Raw genomic sequence first — 15,897 nt, 5'->3', positions numbered from 1 at the left:
TAGTAATGCAAAATGTCGAATATTTTAGATGTACCTCTCCAGAAATTGATGAAACAGCGAAATAGACAAAAAAGTAAACAGTGTTAAATGTCAATAATGTCATGGTAAAACTTTTATTTCTGACATTTAGTCATAAAAGTTGTCACTTTTGTGACGTTTGCGGTTTGCGGATAAATATGTAAGTATAAGTATTCATTTCTACACGCAACTTATAAATTGTAATTAAAATTTTTCATTTCCAATTTACCAAGAAATAAAGCTGTTTTAACAAGAATACGCCGTTGACTCATATATTTTTATATCTTCTTTTCGGAAAAATATTTGCATAAAGTCGATACAAATTGTAGGTTTGCAGATGAACGATAACGTCAGGTTTTGAATAATAATTACAAGTGTGCAAGGATTATGTTAACTTAAAAAAAATATTTTGTTCTTATTGCAAAATTATATAAATAAATTGGTAAAATAAACTCAACTTCAATGTACATGAGTCGATTGTTAAAAAAATTTTAGAGAAAAAATCTAAAAAGCTTTGTGGGGTTGTAAGTTGTAAGTCAAACGAATAAAATCACAACACGCAGGTCATAAATATTTTATCACTTAACAATATTAATTACTTAATCAATATCAAGGTTAAGTAATAGGTGGAAAACTAATGGTTTATTACAAAGTGTAAGCAATAATATAATAATAAGTTTTCCTTTAAAAAAATAAAACAATTCAAGAAATAACGACCTAAATCTTGATGTTTTTCGTGTTTTTTAACAAATATTTAATTTCACAGTAAAGATTAATCGTGACTGGTTTCATGATACACGACTTATGTCAGGATAAAGTTAAGGCGAAATTGCTTTCGCTAAATACTGTACTAAAATAAGTATTCAAGCATTTTTGCAAATCAAAAATGGTCATGAAAATTCTTCATTCAAGCATTCTTTCTACAGTTGTTGTAAATATTTTATTTGAATAATTATTCCCAATCTGTCTATATATCGATTCATTTACTACCAATTGTAGTATAAATATTTGAGGAGTTCAAGTGATGAATTGTCTGCGATATACGTATAAGTTCAAGTGTTCTTTCGTAAATGAAAAATGTGAGTAAAAAGTTTCTGGTTTAAATAACAAATGAGTAAAAACTTTACTCGTCAATTTTTAAATTTCTGTAGGAGGATGTTTTTGACATTAAAAATATGTAAATATTAGATATTTATCATATCACTTGTAATTATTTATCTCGCATCTACATTTAAAGCAGATAGTGGACTATTCTGACCAGATAAATCAATGGCTTACTTATATTGATTTCTAGTGGTTAACCAGCTTCACTTTATCACCCTGACCTAATAAGATTCCTTGACAAAAAATACAGGTACATGTTTAACTTTGTACGGCTGTCAGTCGATCAACAAATCCGAAGTTAAGGTCAGTACATTTAAATGTAGTTCTTTTAAAATAAGTTTATGTAAATACGAGACTTTAATCCAAGAGTGTTGCATACGGAAATATATTTATAGATAAAATTAAAAAACCACCCACAAAAATAAAAAAATATTTTATTACGAAAAAGATGTACACGTAAAAGAAAGATAATAGAATTTAGTCAACGCAAAACAGTCGAAATTCGGAAAAAAGTGTAAATTAGCAAAGGTTATTTAATTTAGCCTGAAATGAATTGTTCTTTAACCAAACAAAAATATTTAAGACAGCTGGGTACTGATAATAAGATAGTTGCTCACCAATATTTGATTATATTATTTAAATACCTAGTTATTGACACTCGTAATTTCAATTTCCTCGACGTTTTACTTTACCTACTTGCAACTAATTTGAAAATAGAAATTGCAGCTAATTTACTCGTACATTATACTTTTGTGGTAGTATTAGTGATAATTGAACTTGTGTGTAAATGGTTACAAATGTTGAAATTTTAAATAAACACAACGACTTGTAACAAAATGTTAAAAATTTTAAAAGTATTTAAATGAGATTATAGATATTGGTTGTTATTAAAAATCGTCTGCAATTCCATCTTGCAAGTATTTAAATGAGATTATAGATATTGGTTGTTATTAAAAATCGTCTGCAATTCCATCTTGCAATCACCCAAAAAAAATTTAATATTTTTTTCTAAGAAAAAATGATTTCCCACATTTTGACAAAAATTGATAAAAAATTACTGTCGATGTTTTAGATAAAACAAAATTTCAAGAGTAACTAGTAAAATGTTAATGTTCTTAATTTGAAAAATTCTGAAATAAAAACTTTTAATCTTAATTTGAAGTAGTTTAATTTGTGTTGACCATAAATTGACTTTAGAGCAATAAAAAAAATTAGTTTCGAGATATCTTTTTTTAATTGAATTGTTTTAACTCATTATGTAAATTTGTGTTTAACATTTTTTTTAAATACAGGCCTTAATTGGAACACAAAGTACATTATTTTCCTTTTCTTTTGATACGAAATTCATTGATTTACAATACAGTGTCCACAACAAATCACAGAACACTATACTTGAAAGCAAAATATGTGGTGTGGATAATGGAAAGCTTTTTAAGTGTATCACATTGTAGACCTCAGAATTTATATTGCATTCAATACGTTACAAATGAAAAAGTGCAATGGTACAGATGACAAGGATAACAACTCAACTCCTCAGTCCCGAAGAGGCAAACCGGCAAAAAGCAAGTGCTAGTGGTGGACAAACGAGTTTTCTCCTTCGTAAGCACCACATGCGATAGAAACGCCAGACAAAAGTAAAAACGATAAAGTAACTTTAGAAAATCCTGCTAATCTGTCACGGAGACAATTACAAGACTGAAAACAAGAAATTTCAGTCATCTTCAATAAATTTCATTAGATAGTGGTGTGATTCGAATTGTTATTTGTCAAAATGGAGGCACCGGAGTCAGGACAAAATCCGGTCATTACAAAATTATAGTGTGCCACCAATAAAATGATCCAAAATCAATAAATGATAAAGACAGAAAGAGGTTCATTATTTTAAAATCCTCGAAAGTGAATATTCATGTCTGGTGCATCGTGAAAAATGTCACTGTAATTTTTCTCCGGCACCGCCACTGGCAACCTTTCACCGTTCATCGCAGGCGGGAGAGTTCATATTGTGTTCTGGGGACCACCGAGACAGAGTGGTCGAAGACTCCAAACACGAAGGAATATGCAGTCTGGCTGTCAATGCCCGCGTTTTATACATAGGATCGCGACATTTTGAACTACACGTGCGTGAAATAGCGTGACACGCGCCACAGTGAATTTCATTTCCTGACGATGCCAGTGCGACTTTTTCAAAAAACATGAAAAAATATTCCGTGGTGAAGTTTTGTGCAACTGAATATACCTGAATTTTTGGAAGACAATTGGTACGTACGCAAGCCCTATTTAAAAAAATAAAACGCCGGTTAAATCAAGGGAAAACACCCAAACGATGACACATCGAATTTTTCTTTGCTGAAACATATTATTAGGTCAGCAAGTGACAATGTGCTTGCGCACTTTATTCAACCTACAAATTTTTGCGGTTTGTTTTCAATTGGATTGATGAAAATGTCTCGGTTGTTGGGTCAAAAAATTATTTTGTTAAAAAAATGTTATATGCTTACATGTGTTAGTCATACAAACAAACCATTTATTCGTGTACTGAGTGGTTCCTTGTTTTATCTTGTGTAGGTGCAGGTACCGGCAGTACCGGTATTTGCCCATCTGTATGTATAATGAAGGCATTCTTTTCTTCCTGAAACAAACCGTAATTTTCCGAGAAATATGTGGAACTGGTTATTTCAGAATATAACACTTCTGTTTTTGAAGGGTTTAACAAATAAAATCGTGTATCAAGTAGGGAAAATAAAAATTAAATACTGATTATTTTTAATACATCAAGGCTACAACTTTTGGAAAACATGAGACATTTTAAGTTTCGAAAAAAACTAATTTACAAAGTTTCCTTCCCTTACTACAAAATTTTGAAAAAAATCATGCTTTGACTTAATTAAATTCTTCTATTATTTAATGTTTATTTGATCTATCGTTTGATATAATCTTCATGCCCTTTGTGACAGAGGGTTTTATCTAAAAGTGATAAAAGTGCAATTTTCAAATTTATTATAACTTTATTTTATATTTGTTATTTTATTGTTTGTTTACGTAAACCCTACTTATTTTTTTACACTGAGTTGTACAATTACTAAATTTTGTCAAGACTTAAGGGCGTCTTGTCTTGTTGTTGAGTAATTTTCTTATTATTTTTTATCATACCAAGGAAACTATTTTATTGACTTTTTCTTCAAAAAAGCTTTTTAACATGTAAAGGCGACGTTTCCTTATTTGGAACAATATATATTTTTTTGTATTTCCGCTTGTTTTATTTCTAATAAATTCATAATCTACTAGTTATTAAACTTTTGGATGTTTAGCTTTTAAGTAAGTTTAGTTCCGGGGTAAATATTCCTGAGCTTTCGCATATTTTCCAAATTTATGAATGAACGGAAGTGTGCGAAGAGCTTTGTAAACAGATTAATTAGCGGAAAGCTGTAATTAAAAATGTAAGGTGTAGCGACAATGCACACTGAATTAATTTTCCTTGAAAAATTCACATAGTTTCGTTGATTAATTTTCTTATTATTTTTTTATCAAACCAAGGAAACTATTTTAATAACTATAATGAATGGTGGAATTTTACAATAAGTGTGAGATGTAAGATAAAGTTTTCATTTCATGATTAATATAATTATGATATATTAATTTGTTTTGACGCAATTAGGTCACTACACATTTTTGACTACTTTAAAATAGTCAGGTTTATTCTAGTCTCACTTCAATATTTATACCACTATAAGATAAAAATGGTCTAACATTTGTATACAGTAATAAACGGTTTAATCCAAACAAATTGATTCATGAGGTTATAATAGCAGTAATTTCGAATTCGAAAAAGTTTCTGCATTGTATAAAGGTGCATAGGAAATAAACAAAAATGAAACTAAACATTCCTCGTATTATTTCAACAATAAAATTTTATGGTGTGAGCAATTAATGTGATTTATTACTAGTTACATATTTAGTTTGAAAGTAAGAGTCTTTTTAATTATTTCTACCCGTATGTTTTTTACTTTTTCTGAATATTTGAGTAAATAACAATTTTAAATATTCAACTCACGTTTTCTTGTTTCAGTGATTACAAGATGCAAGTTTTTACATTCTCAGTGAGCATGAAATAATTTTCTAAACATTCAAAATAAAAGTGCAGTTATCAGTCAGCAGTACATACATACATATATTTAAAAAAAGTACAAAAACGAAATTTGTTTTCCTTGTGAAACATTACACATACAATACACGTACCTGAAAAATCCTTGTCGTAACAAAATAAATATCAATAAACAGTGACTATTTCAGTGGACAATCAAGTTAAGTAACTCTTTTAATACATTAATAGGTTACTGGGTTATTTTGATGGGTACACCATATTATTTTTATTGTTCTGCTGTCTATTTTTAAGATTTAGGCAATTTGGTCCAATTTCTTCAATTGAAATAAAAAATGTGGTTTTCACAAAATGACGTTCGAATTATAAAAATTAATAAAGTAAATACATAATCTAATGACAGGTGTTTTCTGGAAAGTAAGTAGAATTAATTGACCCTCATTATTTATGAAAGTAGGAAACCCAGACCCATTTTATGCGGTGTTATGAAATTATAAATAATTGAGTTGACAGCACATCTAATGACGCGACAATAAAAGAATATGTTTTTATTGTTGCCTTGATGGATAAACATTGGAAAAATTAAGTGCAACACTTAGCTAATGACACGGAATTTTGAATGATTTTCAAAAAGTGCACGCTTTTGTGTTACTGTTATTATAACATGACATGAATAAAAATAGAAAATTAAAAGCAATTTATTAATTTCATAATTTTCTTTTTCAAGGTTTTCATAAAAACAGCAATATCATATGTCGGTTATCAATTATTGTATTTCCAATCATTAATTAGATCGTGTATTTTTCTTAAAATTAGTCATTCCTTTATAAATTCCTCATAACTTCAATTGGAGGTGATTGTAATAAAATGAAAAAACTGTAACCATAAAAATAACTGCAATCAATTTCTCAAACAGCTTTATGGCTTTTCACAAATAAAATGTGTAATAAGATAATTATATTATCATAAATTATTACTAATAATTTTTATTTTTAATTAAAATTTATTTACACATTTTGAATGGCATTTAATATTTTCTTTTATTACGTGCATTTATCATAGACTAGCGAACTAAAAGGAAAGTTGTAGCAGAATTTTGCTTTGGACTAGAATCTACTTACAATTTTTTCCGTTTTTCAATTTTTACTAATTTTCGACATTTATTAGTGAGAGCAAATATACTTTATGTACTTTCTTTCCATTTTCTTATTTTAATTAACAGGGTACAAGAAATTTCGACATCAAATATACCTATATTCTTCTAGTCAACACAATAGCATGTAATTACTAGAAATTTTTTCTCAATCTATTAAAAATTAATGAGGAAATACAAACTAAACCCACGACAATCATCCCACACAATTTCTAGATATTTAGACCCAGTCTTTTAAAGAAATAACTGAGTCACTCGAGGGACAATGACTTCAAGAGTACTTTGGCTCTACAACCTTCATAGCGACGTCTATGGCAGAATTTTAATACACCTGCGATAACGATTTAGAACCCCGGATATGTTAGATTTAATTTTTTAAATCCTTTTTCAAAAGACTTTCACTCGTATTAACGAATAACATCAGATGTTTTGACTTAATGCGATATTAGATACTTAAAGGCCGAGATTAGCCTTAAAAGTTAATGAAAGTATAAAGTGCATCTTCAAACTCACTTGAAAGCAAGTGCCCTTATTTGTCTGAAGCGGTTTCATGTATGTGAAAAGATTTAAGTCTTATTGTTTATTACAAAAAGTGGAACATTTCTTAACTTTGTTGTGCACAAAATAAAAAAAATGTACCTATTTGTTCAGAAATTTAAATGTATGTATAAATATTTAAAATACATAGGGCGTCCAGAAATAATTGAAAAAAGACAAATCTAGTGACAAATTTTTGTAGAAAACTTTTCTTTTTGTTCTAAATGAATTGTCTGAAAAGTAGTATCTATTCAAAAAAGACAAAAATACAAACAAAAAAAAACACTTTAAATTTGGCAGGATTGAAAATTTTCATCGTGTGATTGTGGTCAATTGTCTTCAGTGTCAACAATTCAATGTAAAAAGGTCAAAAATGACAATCAGTTAGCTATGTTAGGTGTTCTGTGGCTATGTTCAAACTTATATTTCATTTCGTACATTTAGGACTTATATTGCGATACTTGCTTTTAAAAATGCTTGAAATGTGGCCTCCGTAAACATTTTAATTCATATTTAGGTTTATCAACAATTGAAACAATTGTTTAATTTGGTCTTTAATGGACTTTTCAATTATTTGCCAGGAAAGTAAGGTGAAAGTGTTTACGTACATGTTTAGATTAAGGCTTTGATACAAATTCTCAATTATACAACAAAATTATTCACTTGTGTTCTAGGAAGTAACAATTAACAGCTAATCATAAATTTTTATATTGCATTTAATAAGTGATAGAGATGTACGATAAATTATATAAATTTCGGAATTTTACATCTAAAATTGCAAAAATACCATTCGCTTTCATCGATGATGTGAACAAAAGATATAGTGCAGTTGCGTAAATAACAAGTAATAAAGCACTTTAATCCTTTGATTGTCCTCAATATTACGTCATGAAAATATCTTTAAAGTAACTTATTACACTTATTAAAATCTATCAATTGATAAATTGTGTTATTAGTATTACTAAACCTTGCTAAAATCTAACTAACCAATAAGGAAAGCATTTGATGTCATCATTTATCACGATAAAAAAGATAAGTGTTATCACATCCAGAGGCTTCAACAATATTATACCTACAGTTAGTTTCATGATATTGGCTGTAAAGGAAATATAGTAGTGCATTGAATGTTCTAATTTCGACCGGTAGAAAGGTAAGTAACATTTAAGCGCTTGTAGCGAAAGAGCAAAGACAAATATTTAGAAGAATTGAGAACTTGCGGAAACAATTACACCACAATGTACATCATTTAGTCAATGAAATTAGGTTAACAGCAATTTTAATTAACAAATTGTTACAGTAATTGAGCTATTTGAGAGTCATATTTGTTTCTTTTTCGAGATTTTGGTTTAAGGCGGCTCCAGACATTCCAATAAAATGCCGCTGATATAATATGATAACATTGTTCGGTAACATACGATATCAGAGATTGTTCGATAACAAATTAATAGAACTGAATTACATTCTTCTTGCAAATTACATTATTTGTTTTCGCTTTTTTATTCGTTTGCTTTAACTATTCGAACGAATAAATTAACAAAAATAAAAAAAAAGTATTTTAAGTACATATATCATAATTATTTAAATGTAGTAGACAGTAATTAAACAAATAAAACAAAATAAACAGTTCTAGAATGTGCAATACAATAAATTCTACTTTTTCCTGCATGTTAAAATTTAATTGTTTCTGAAGGCCATTTTGTGACAATCAACCTTATCTTGCAGGTGAAAATGATAAAAGAATGACAATGTGATACAATCAATTATTTAATAAGTTGTTACTTTCTTCGTCTCTTGGAACCAGTAACTGGTAATAATTAATAAAACAATGCATTTTAAAACTACGTTTATTTATTTAAAAAACAGGAAAGTACTTATACAAATGTCGTCAAAATGGATATTTGTTTAATGATTCATTTTCTAAGCCATCGCAGCATCTGCACATTAGGAGACAATAGACACTTATTAAATCTTGAAAGATAAGCGGCTATAGACACCAATATGTGGAAAAATGAATCTTGGACTATAAAATCTGAAAGATATATTGTTATGTTATGTACATTAAGATGAGTGACACGAGACTCGACTTCCAACAGAATCATCTGGCAGGTATACCGTTAAAGTGTCAATCATTTATCATTTATCTGACATGGAATTGATTGATCAATAAATGTTTTAGTACCAAAATGAAAATGATATCGGCATAATTGATCCCAAAAGCGTCAATTTGTCGTAAAAGGGTTTTTTATGGATTTATGCTAACCGAAGTGCATTTATCTGAAAAGATAAATGTTAATAACTATAATTAACTTACCTTACCTTACTTTTAATTTAAAATTGTATTGTAGGTTTAATACTTTTCATATGGGAATCATACAGACCTGTAGGAGGAGCACTTCCATACAATTTAGAATTATTAGATTGAACCTGAGTTATAATTCCAACTTTTCCATAAACACAATGACTCATTGTAATTAATTTCGAATCGATTGTACGATTTTTACTTGAACAAACTTAACAAAATTTCCTGTCTATTTTTTCCTTAAAAGTCTAGCAATTGTCGCATACTTAGTTACGATGTCTCCAATGAGGGGTTTAAACTTTTTTGTAGACAATACAAGGGGGAGAAAATCAGTTTTTAAAATTATATAAATTTTACGTTTTTGCTAAAAAAAAGACAAACAAGAAAATGTGGAGAGAAGGCAGTAATAAGGTGTTTTGAAACCCTGGGTGGTTTTAAAGAAATTAAGCTTCGGAATTAATAACCCAATGCAAACTTCTTTGACTTCTTTATTCGAATGATAAAGTCGATCAAAAAATTAGTAAATCTGGACTAGCTGAGAGTAGCCCTTCAAAAAAAGTAAGTAAGTAAATTCTTAGAGTTCACGAAAGATGTATAATGATTAAAAAACATTTTTTCATTAAATTGAATCGTTTTTTAATATTTAAAGTGAATTTGAAATAAAAATAACAAGTAAGAAATAAAAAAAATCTAGTGATTTTTGCTTGTAACACTTCATTTGACAAACATGTACTGGCAAAAATTTGTTGTGGAAATACTCATTTAGAAATCGAAATTGTTTTTCTCTGTTGACACGTTGTTATTTTATTATCATCAGTGGCACACACGTAGGTACACTTACGTGTATATTTTATAAAGATAACGATTTTAATGTGTCATTAATTTTAATTAAATGCAACTCTATTTTTTATGAAAAGAAACTACAACCATCAGTCGTCTAAAGGGAATTAGTGGTTTGCTCTAAATTTATTGAAGAGATATAAAATTAGTTTGCATGACTTGTTGCTTAGGTAGTTGTGAAGAAGCAAACCTAATCGTCACGCATGTACAATTATGGTTTAATTTGCCATTATTTAATTACGAGTAAAAATAGGCACAAATCCATCACTATATTCTAGCAAAGACAGTAGAAAATAACAAACGAATAGATAAAAGAAACAAGCTATAAAGATAGGCACGTCAGTTTTATCGCAAGAGTAAAAGTACCTTCAATACGTGTCACGAATTTTTCTACAATATAAAAGTCAATGAATTTGTTGTAGACCGATCATGGAGACCCATCTCCAGCACAGGGACAAGGTGGGTGTTCAAGATGCTGTTCTTTTGGAAGACTACACCAGCGAAACTGCTTTTGTCGAAAATCTTGAGAAGAGGTTTAAAGAGAATATAATTTATGTAAGTACCTATAATTAATAATGTTCTTTATAGCCACTGTAATTGGTATTTGATAGTTTTCACTTTTTAACACTTTAAAATGAATTAAGCGCAAATTTCGGTAAATTTATCTTTACGAATTTAAACTAAAACAAATCGTTACCGAAAAAATCGTGATGAAGACTAATTCTCGGGCAATTTTAAAAAAAGAACATGCGATATAAGTGTTAAGAAAAAATAATTCCCAAAAATCATATTTTATCACAATTTAAATTTCTCGATGTATATGAGCTAAAAATAATTGTTTTCAGACGTACATTGGGCAAGTACTAATTTCAGTAAACCCTTACAAACAGTTGGATATTTATGGACCCAAAGACGTTAAGGCTTATTATAATAAGCACTTCTTTGAAGTTCCGCCTCATGTGTAAGCCCCCTTTACACAGTCATTAGAGCTATTAATAAACACTCATTAAATTGTAGATTTGCGATAACAGACACTGCCTTCAGGTCGTTAAAAAACGAAAACAGGGAACAATGCATTTTAATTTCTGGTACGCAAAATCTGAATTTTTTTGATGAGTTTCTCTATTATAAAATTTGTAGGCGAATCAGGTTCTGGGAAGACTGAAGCATCAAAAAAGATACTCCAATACATTGCTGAAATCACCGACCATCGAGGAGACGTTGAAAGGGTCAAAGACAAGCTTCTTAAATCAAATCCGGTTTTGGAAGCTTTCGGAAACGCAAAAACTAATCGCAATGACAATTCTAGTCGTTTTGGTAAATACATGGACGTACAATTTAATTATGAAGGCAATCCTTCTGGCGGAAATATCCTAAACTATCTACTAGAAAAGTCCCGGGTTATCAGTCAAGTTCCTGGCGAAAGAAATTTTCACATTTTTTATCAAATACTTTCCGGTGCTGATGAACAAGAATTGCAAAGACTTAACTTAAAACGGGATTTAGATTCGTACTATTACATTTCCAATGGAGTAAGCACTACAAAGTTTACATTTATTATAAATAATAACGAAATGTTTTAGGCCAAGAGAAACGGCGCATCAGTTGACGACGAAAAAGGCTACCGTGATGTCAAAAACGCACTAACAGTAATTGAGTTTGATCAAAAAGAACAAGACGAAATTTTTGCTATTACAGCGGCTATTCTACATTTGGGAAATATCGGATTTTCGGAGGATAACGGAGTTTCCACAATTATTAAACCGGAAATCGTCGAAACTGTCAGCAGGGTACAAAATTTTTGTAAAAATCCAACTGGGGGGTTCTTAGTAAAGTGTCTTGTAGCTTCTTGGATGCAGTCTCGAAGATTTGAAAAATGCCCTGACAAATCGCACAATTGAAACAATTAGAGACGTCGTAACGACTCCGTTAACCCGCGAATTGGCGATTTATGCACGTGACGCTTTGGCAAAAGCGGTCTATGATCGACTTTTCACTTGGCTGGTCCACAGACTCAACACTTCCCTCAAACCGCATGACAAGAGGACCTACAGCGTAATGGGCATTTTGGATATTTATGGCTTCGAAATTTTCGAAAAGAACAGGTAAGTTTGGGTGACAAATTTCAAATATTTTTAATAAATTTTTTCAAGTTTTGAGCAGCTGTGTATCAATTTCTGTAACGAAAAGTTGCAACAACTTTTCATAGAATTGACTCTCAAGTCGGAACAGGAGGAATATTTGAAAGAGGGTATCGAGTGGCAGAATGTTGAGTATTTTGATAATAAAGTTATCTGCGATTTAATCGAGGAAAAACATAAAGGTATAAGCGGTGCTTTCCATAAATCTTTTACGAAATAATGTCTGTCTCAAATTGCTGGAGATGATCAAGGTCAATTACGCTGAAAAATTACTTGATTTGAACCTCGATTACAGTCAGAATAAATATTTTAGGTTTCATTTATTATGTTTAAATCAATTTTTTTTCATGATTATTCGGTTATATCTAATTTTCTACAAGAATTTCAACGCTTTCGCATAACAATTATAAATTTTCATCTTTTTACGTAATTTTAAGGGCTTATCGCTTTTATGGACGAAGAGTGCCTCCGACCCGGGGATTCCTCCGACATGACAATGTTAAATAAATTAGATAAGAACTTGAGTTACCACAACCACTTTATCAGCCATAAAAAAGCTGACATTAAATTACAAAAAATTATGGGCCGAGATGTAAATATCGCTTATCTAATTGTAAATTAATTAAAACAAAATTTAATTTCAGGAATTCCGCTTAATTCACTATGCTGGTGCTGTGACGTACAATGTTAAAGGTTTCCTCGAGAAAAACAACGACTTGCTCTTCCGCGACTTGAGGGAAACCATGTCAAAATCTTCCAACAATATTATCCAATCAGTTTTCTTGAAAGAGGAACAACAAAGCAAAAGGCGCCCCATTACTGCCATTACTCAATTTAAAAATTCACTAAACAATTTAATGCACATTTTGATGGATAAGGAACCGTCGTATATTAGGTGCATCAAACCTAACGGCGATAAAAGATCAGGTTGGTAATTTTTATGGTAAAGTAAGAATTTTTGTCTTCAAATCCTCGCTTTTAGGAGTCTTTGATGAGGAATTGGTACGGCACCAAGTGACATACTTGGGACTTATGGAAAATTTAAGGGTTCGTCGAGCCGGTTTTGCCTATCGACGCGAATACAGCCTTTTCCTCGAGAGGTATAAATGTCTATCAAAACAAACTTGGCCCAAATACGTCGGAAACCCAAAAGATGGTGTCCAAATTCTAGTCTGTGCCCTTGGATACGAAGCCGACGAGTACAAAATGGGCAAAACAAAAATTTTCATCCGCTACCCCAAAACCCTCTTCTACACCGAAGACGCCTTCCAAGCTAAAAAACACGACTTGGCTGCCATAATCCAAGCCGCTTGGAAAGGTCTAGTCCAACGACGAAAGTACAAAAAAATGAAAGAGGCTTCCATAATTATGCAAAAATATGTGCGAATGTTCATTGCAAAATGTCGCGCTAGGAAGCGCAGAAGGGCCGCCAATGTCTTGCGAAACTTCATCAAAGGATTTATCACACGAAATGGACCTGCAACTGAGGAAAACAAAGCGTTTTTGGAGTTGGCTAAAGCCCAGTGGTTGATACGCCTGTCGAAAAACTTGCCCCGAGATATTCTGAACCGTACGTGGCCCCCATGTCCACATATCTGCATCGAAGCGTCGCAACACTTGGAGCGCCTTTATGGGGCTCACATGTCTCGGGTGTACCGACTCAAGTTAACCCCAGAGAGAGAAGAGCAGCTGAGACTTAAAGTCCTCGCCGAAAAATTGTTTAAAAATAAAAAGAAGAGTTATCAAGCGAGTGTTTCTCAGTGGTTCAAGACGGATCGAGTGACCGAATTCGGTGTGACGAAACAGAGCTACGCTCAGGTCTTAAATGGGGAGCGAGAACAGGTCTGATTTATTTTTCACAAAAATGTACTAAACAAATATTGTCCAACTTTCTAGTATGTTACCACAGTCATGAAATACGACAGGCATGGTTACAAGCCTCGCCAACGCGTCGTTTTGATTACCACCAAAAATTTCTACGTTATCGAAGTGAAAAATAATTCATCGGCTAAACAAAAGCACTGTTTGCCTTTGTCCAAACTGAACTTTGTCGTGACGCCAAATAATGATAAGATGTTGCTGGTGAGAATTCCGGAAGATTTGTTGAAGAAAGACAAAGGCGATTTAATTCTGGAAGTTCCCCATTTAATCGAAACTGTAACTTATATCATAAATGTGACAAATAATCCAGCTCTGTTGACCATTATTGATAAATCACCGTAAGTAATGCGATAGGATTTGTAAACAAAGGTATGGAATGATTTATTTCAGGATTCAACACTCCATGAAGCAAGGCAAACGGGGAACTATTGATGTTATTGTTGGGAACTCTGAAAGTATACATAAAGATAAAAGCGGTCATTTGATTGTAAGTTTGAAATATTTCGTTTCTGCAAATGTAAAACTAAAATCGTGATTGTAGGTGGCTTCTTCATAATTCTTAGACCAATACTGAATTCAGTGCCTTAATTGGTGAAATAGAAGTAATAATCATATTTATGTAAAAAGTGCCATTACAAAGATACTTGTGTACTTATAACTTTACGCTGCATTTTCATTATACATGTTTACATATATTTATTGTGGGCCTTAGTATATTAAATTAAGTACTAATAATATAAACATACAAACAATATGCGAAGTTTTATTTTCTTTCAAGTCAAAATCCCTCTTATAATTAAAATTGAACAATAATACGAGGAAGTATGTAATTAATTAATCCAAATTCAAAAATTAGCGTAACAGTTTCGTCGCATTTCACTAAAATGCAAATTTGAGGTGAACTTTTTTAAACATTTACTTCTAAATATTTGGATTTCTTAAAATTTTAAATGTGTGACTATTTTGTGTATCTAAATATCATACAAAATATTGTAAAGCACCTGTGAGCCTTTTCAAATTCTGATAAAAAGACAAAATCTCTTTTTACATATTTTTTAATAAATAATAATACTTACAACATAAAACTGAAAATATTTTTTAAACTTTAAGAGGGCCCACTTGCATTTTTCTTATGGTATTCCACGACTGCCTTTTGGGCCGCAGATAATGATTTATTTTCATTGGAGGCTCTTGAACGAAGTTCCTCTTCTATTGCCTTATTGACGTTTTTATGAACAATTTGCTTTAATTTCTTTGCTTCTGCAACTCCTTTCTTTTTGGGCTGAATTGGACGATCTACACATGCAATTACAAATCAATCTTTACAGACATTGAATTGAAATGTATTTTACTCACTTGCTCTCTTGGTAATAGCACTTCCTTTTTTAGCGCTTTTCTTGTTTTTTACATTTTTGGGTAGTTGTGTTTTTGTCTTTAGTTTACCTTGCGCCATGTCGCAACAAAATGGTAAGTATACAAGAAAGTTTTTTGTATAATAATGAACTTTAAGTGAAAAATATGTATTGTTTAGTTATACACAAGTTTTCTTGTTCGAGATTTTTAAACGATTTTTGGTAAAACTCCAAGGGGTAAAAAACACACATAACCTATAAACCACCCCACGTGTCACATTTACCTGTCAGTTTGCCAGTTTTTATGAAATCATTACGCTGTTGTGTATTATTGGTTGCATATTATTTTTGTAATTTTAGTTTAAACTTTGTTTTTTATATTAAATTTTGAATGCATTTTTGTATTGATCTATTGATTAAGCGAAAATAAACTTACTAATAATTATTCTATACTGGAACATCTGACTTGCCTT

At 30.8% G+C, this 15,897-nt stretch overlaps 2 protein-coding genes across 3 annotated transcripts; one reads left to right on the top strand and one right to left on the bottom strand.

Annotated features, from left to right (window-relative positions):
- Positions 1 to 2,801: 2,801 nt before the first annotated feature.
- On the top strand, positions 2,802 to 14,827 carry LOC123014065 (unconventional myosin IC). Of its 2 annotated transcripts, none has more exons than XM_044412930.1 (14): positions 2,802 to 3,380; positions 10,473 to 10,605; positions 10,896 to 11,011; positions 11,068 to 11,138; positions 11,191 to 11,582; positions 11,634 to 11,840; positions 11,896 to 12,155; positions 12,204 to 12,373; positions 12,629 to 12,783; positions 12,836 to 13,118; positions 13,174 to 14,033; positions 14,088 to 14,410; positions 14,463 to 14,559; positions 14,614 to 14,827. In XM_044412930.1, exons 2-14 carry the CDS (start codon positions 10,480 to 10,482, stop codon positions 14,626 to 14,628), a joined length of 3,075 nt encoding a protein of 1,024 aa, XP_044268865.1. In that variant the 5' UTR covers positions 2,802 to 3,380; positions 10,473 to 10,479; the 3' UTR covers positions 14,629 to 14,827. The 2 variants fall into 2 exon arrangements, with proteins under 2 accessions (XP_044268865.1, XP_044268866.1); XM_044412931.1 differs by lacking the exon at positions 2,802 to 3,380 and adding an exon at positions 7,970 to 8,061.
- Positions 14,828 to 15,109: 282 nt separating this feature from the next.
- On the bottom strand, positions 15,110 to 15,857 carry LOC123014068. Its single transcript, XM_044412938.1, has 2 exons — positions 15,429 to 15,857; positions 15,110 to 15,368 (listed from the first exon to the last, which is right to left on the bottom strand). The coding sequence occupies exons 1-2, from the start codon at positions 15,523 to 15,525 to the stop codon at positions 15,178 to 15,180; spliced, it is 288 nt and encodes a 95-aa protein (XP_044268873.1). The 5' UTR covers positions 15,526 to 15,857; the 3' UTR covers positions 15,110 to 15,177.
- Positions 15,858 to 15,897: the final 40 nt, after the last annotated feature.

Source organism: Tribolium madens, unplaced genomic scaffold (assembly GCF_015345945.1).
Source record: "Tribolium madens isolate multiple individuals breed KSU strain unplaced genomic scaffold, Tmad_KSU_1.1 Scaffold_97;HRSCAF=244;Tcas5.2_LG3a, whole genome shotgun sequence".
Lineage (NCBI taxonomy): Eukaryota > Metazoa > Arthropoda > Insecta > Coleoptera > Tenebrionidae > Tribolium > Tribolium madens.
This window is presented reverse-complemented; position numbering and strand designations above follow the sequence as displayed.

Bases quoted from the DNA above. Each gene is read 5' to 3' on its own strand.
- LOC123014065 (XM_044412930.1), top strand. From the start codon at position 10,480: ATGGAGACCCATCTCCAGCACAGGGACAAGGTGGGTGTTCAAGATGCT. The intron at 12,784-12,835 runs GTAAATATCGCT...ATTTAATTTCAG, and splicing joins AAAAAATTATGGGCCGAGAT to GAATTCCGCTTAATTCACTA. The intron at 14,411-14,462 runs GTAAGTAATGCG...GATTTATTTCAG, and splicing joins ACCATTATTGATAAATCACC to GATTCAACACTCCATGAAGC.
- LOC123014068 (XM_044412938.1), bottom strand. From the start codon at position 15,525: ATGGCGCAAGGTAAACTAAAGACAAAAACACAACTACCCAAAAATGTA. The intron at 15,369-15,428 runs GTGAGTAAAATA...TTGCATGTGTAG, and splicing joins TGCTATTACCAAGAGAGCAA to ATCGTCCAATTCAGCCCAAA.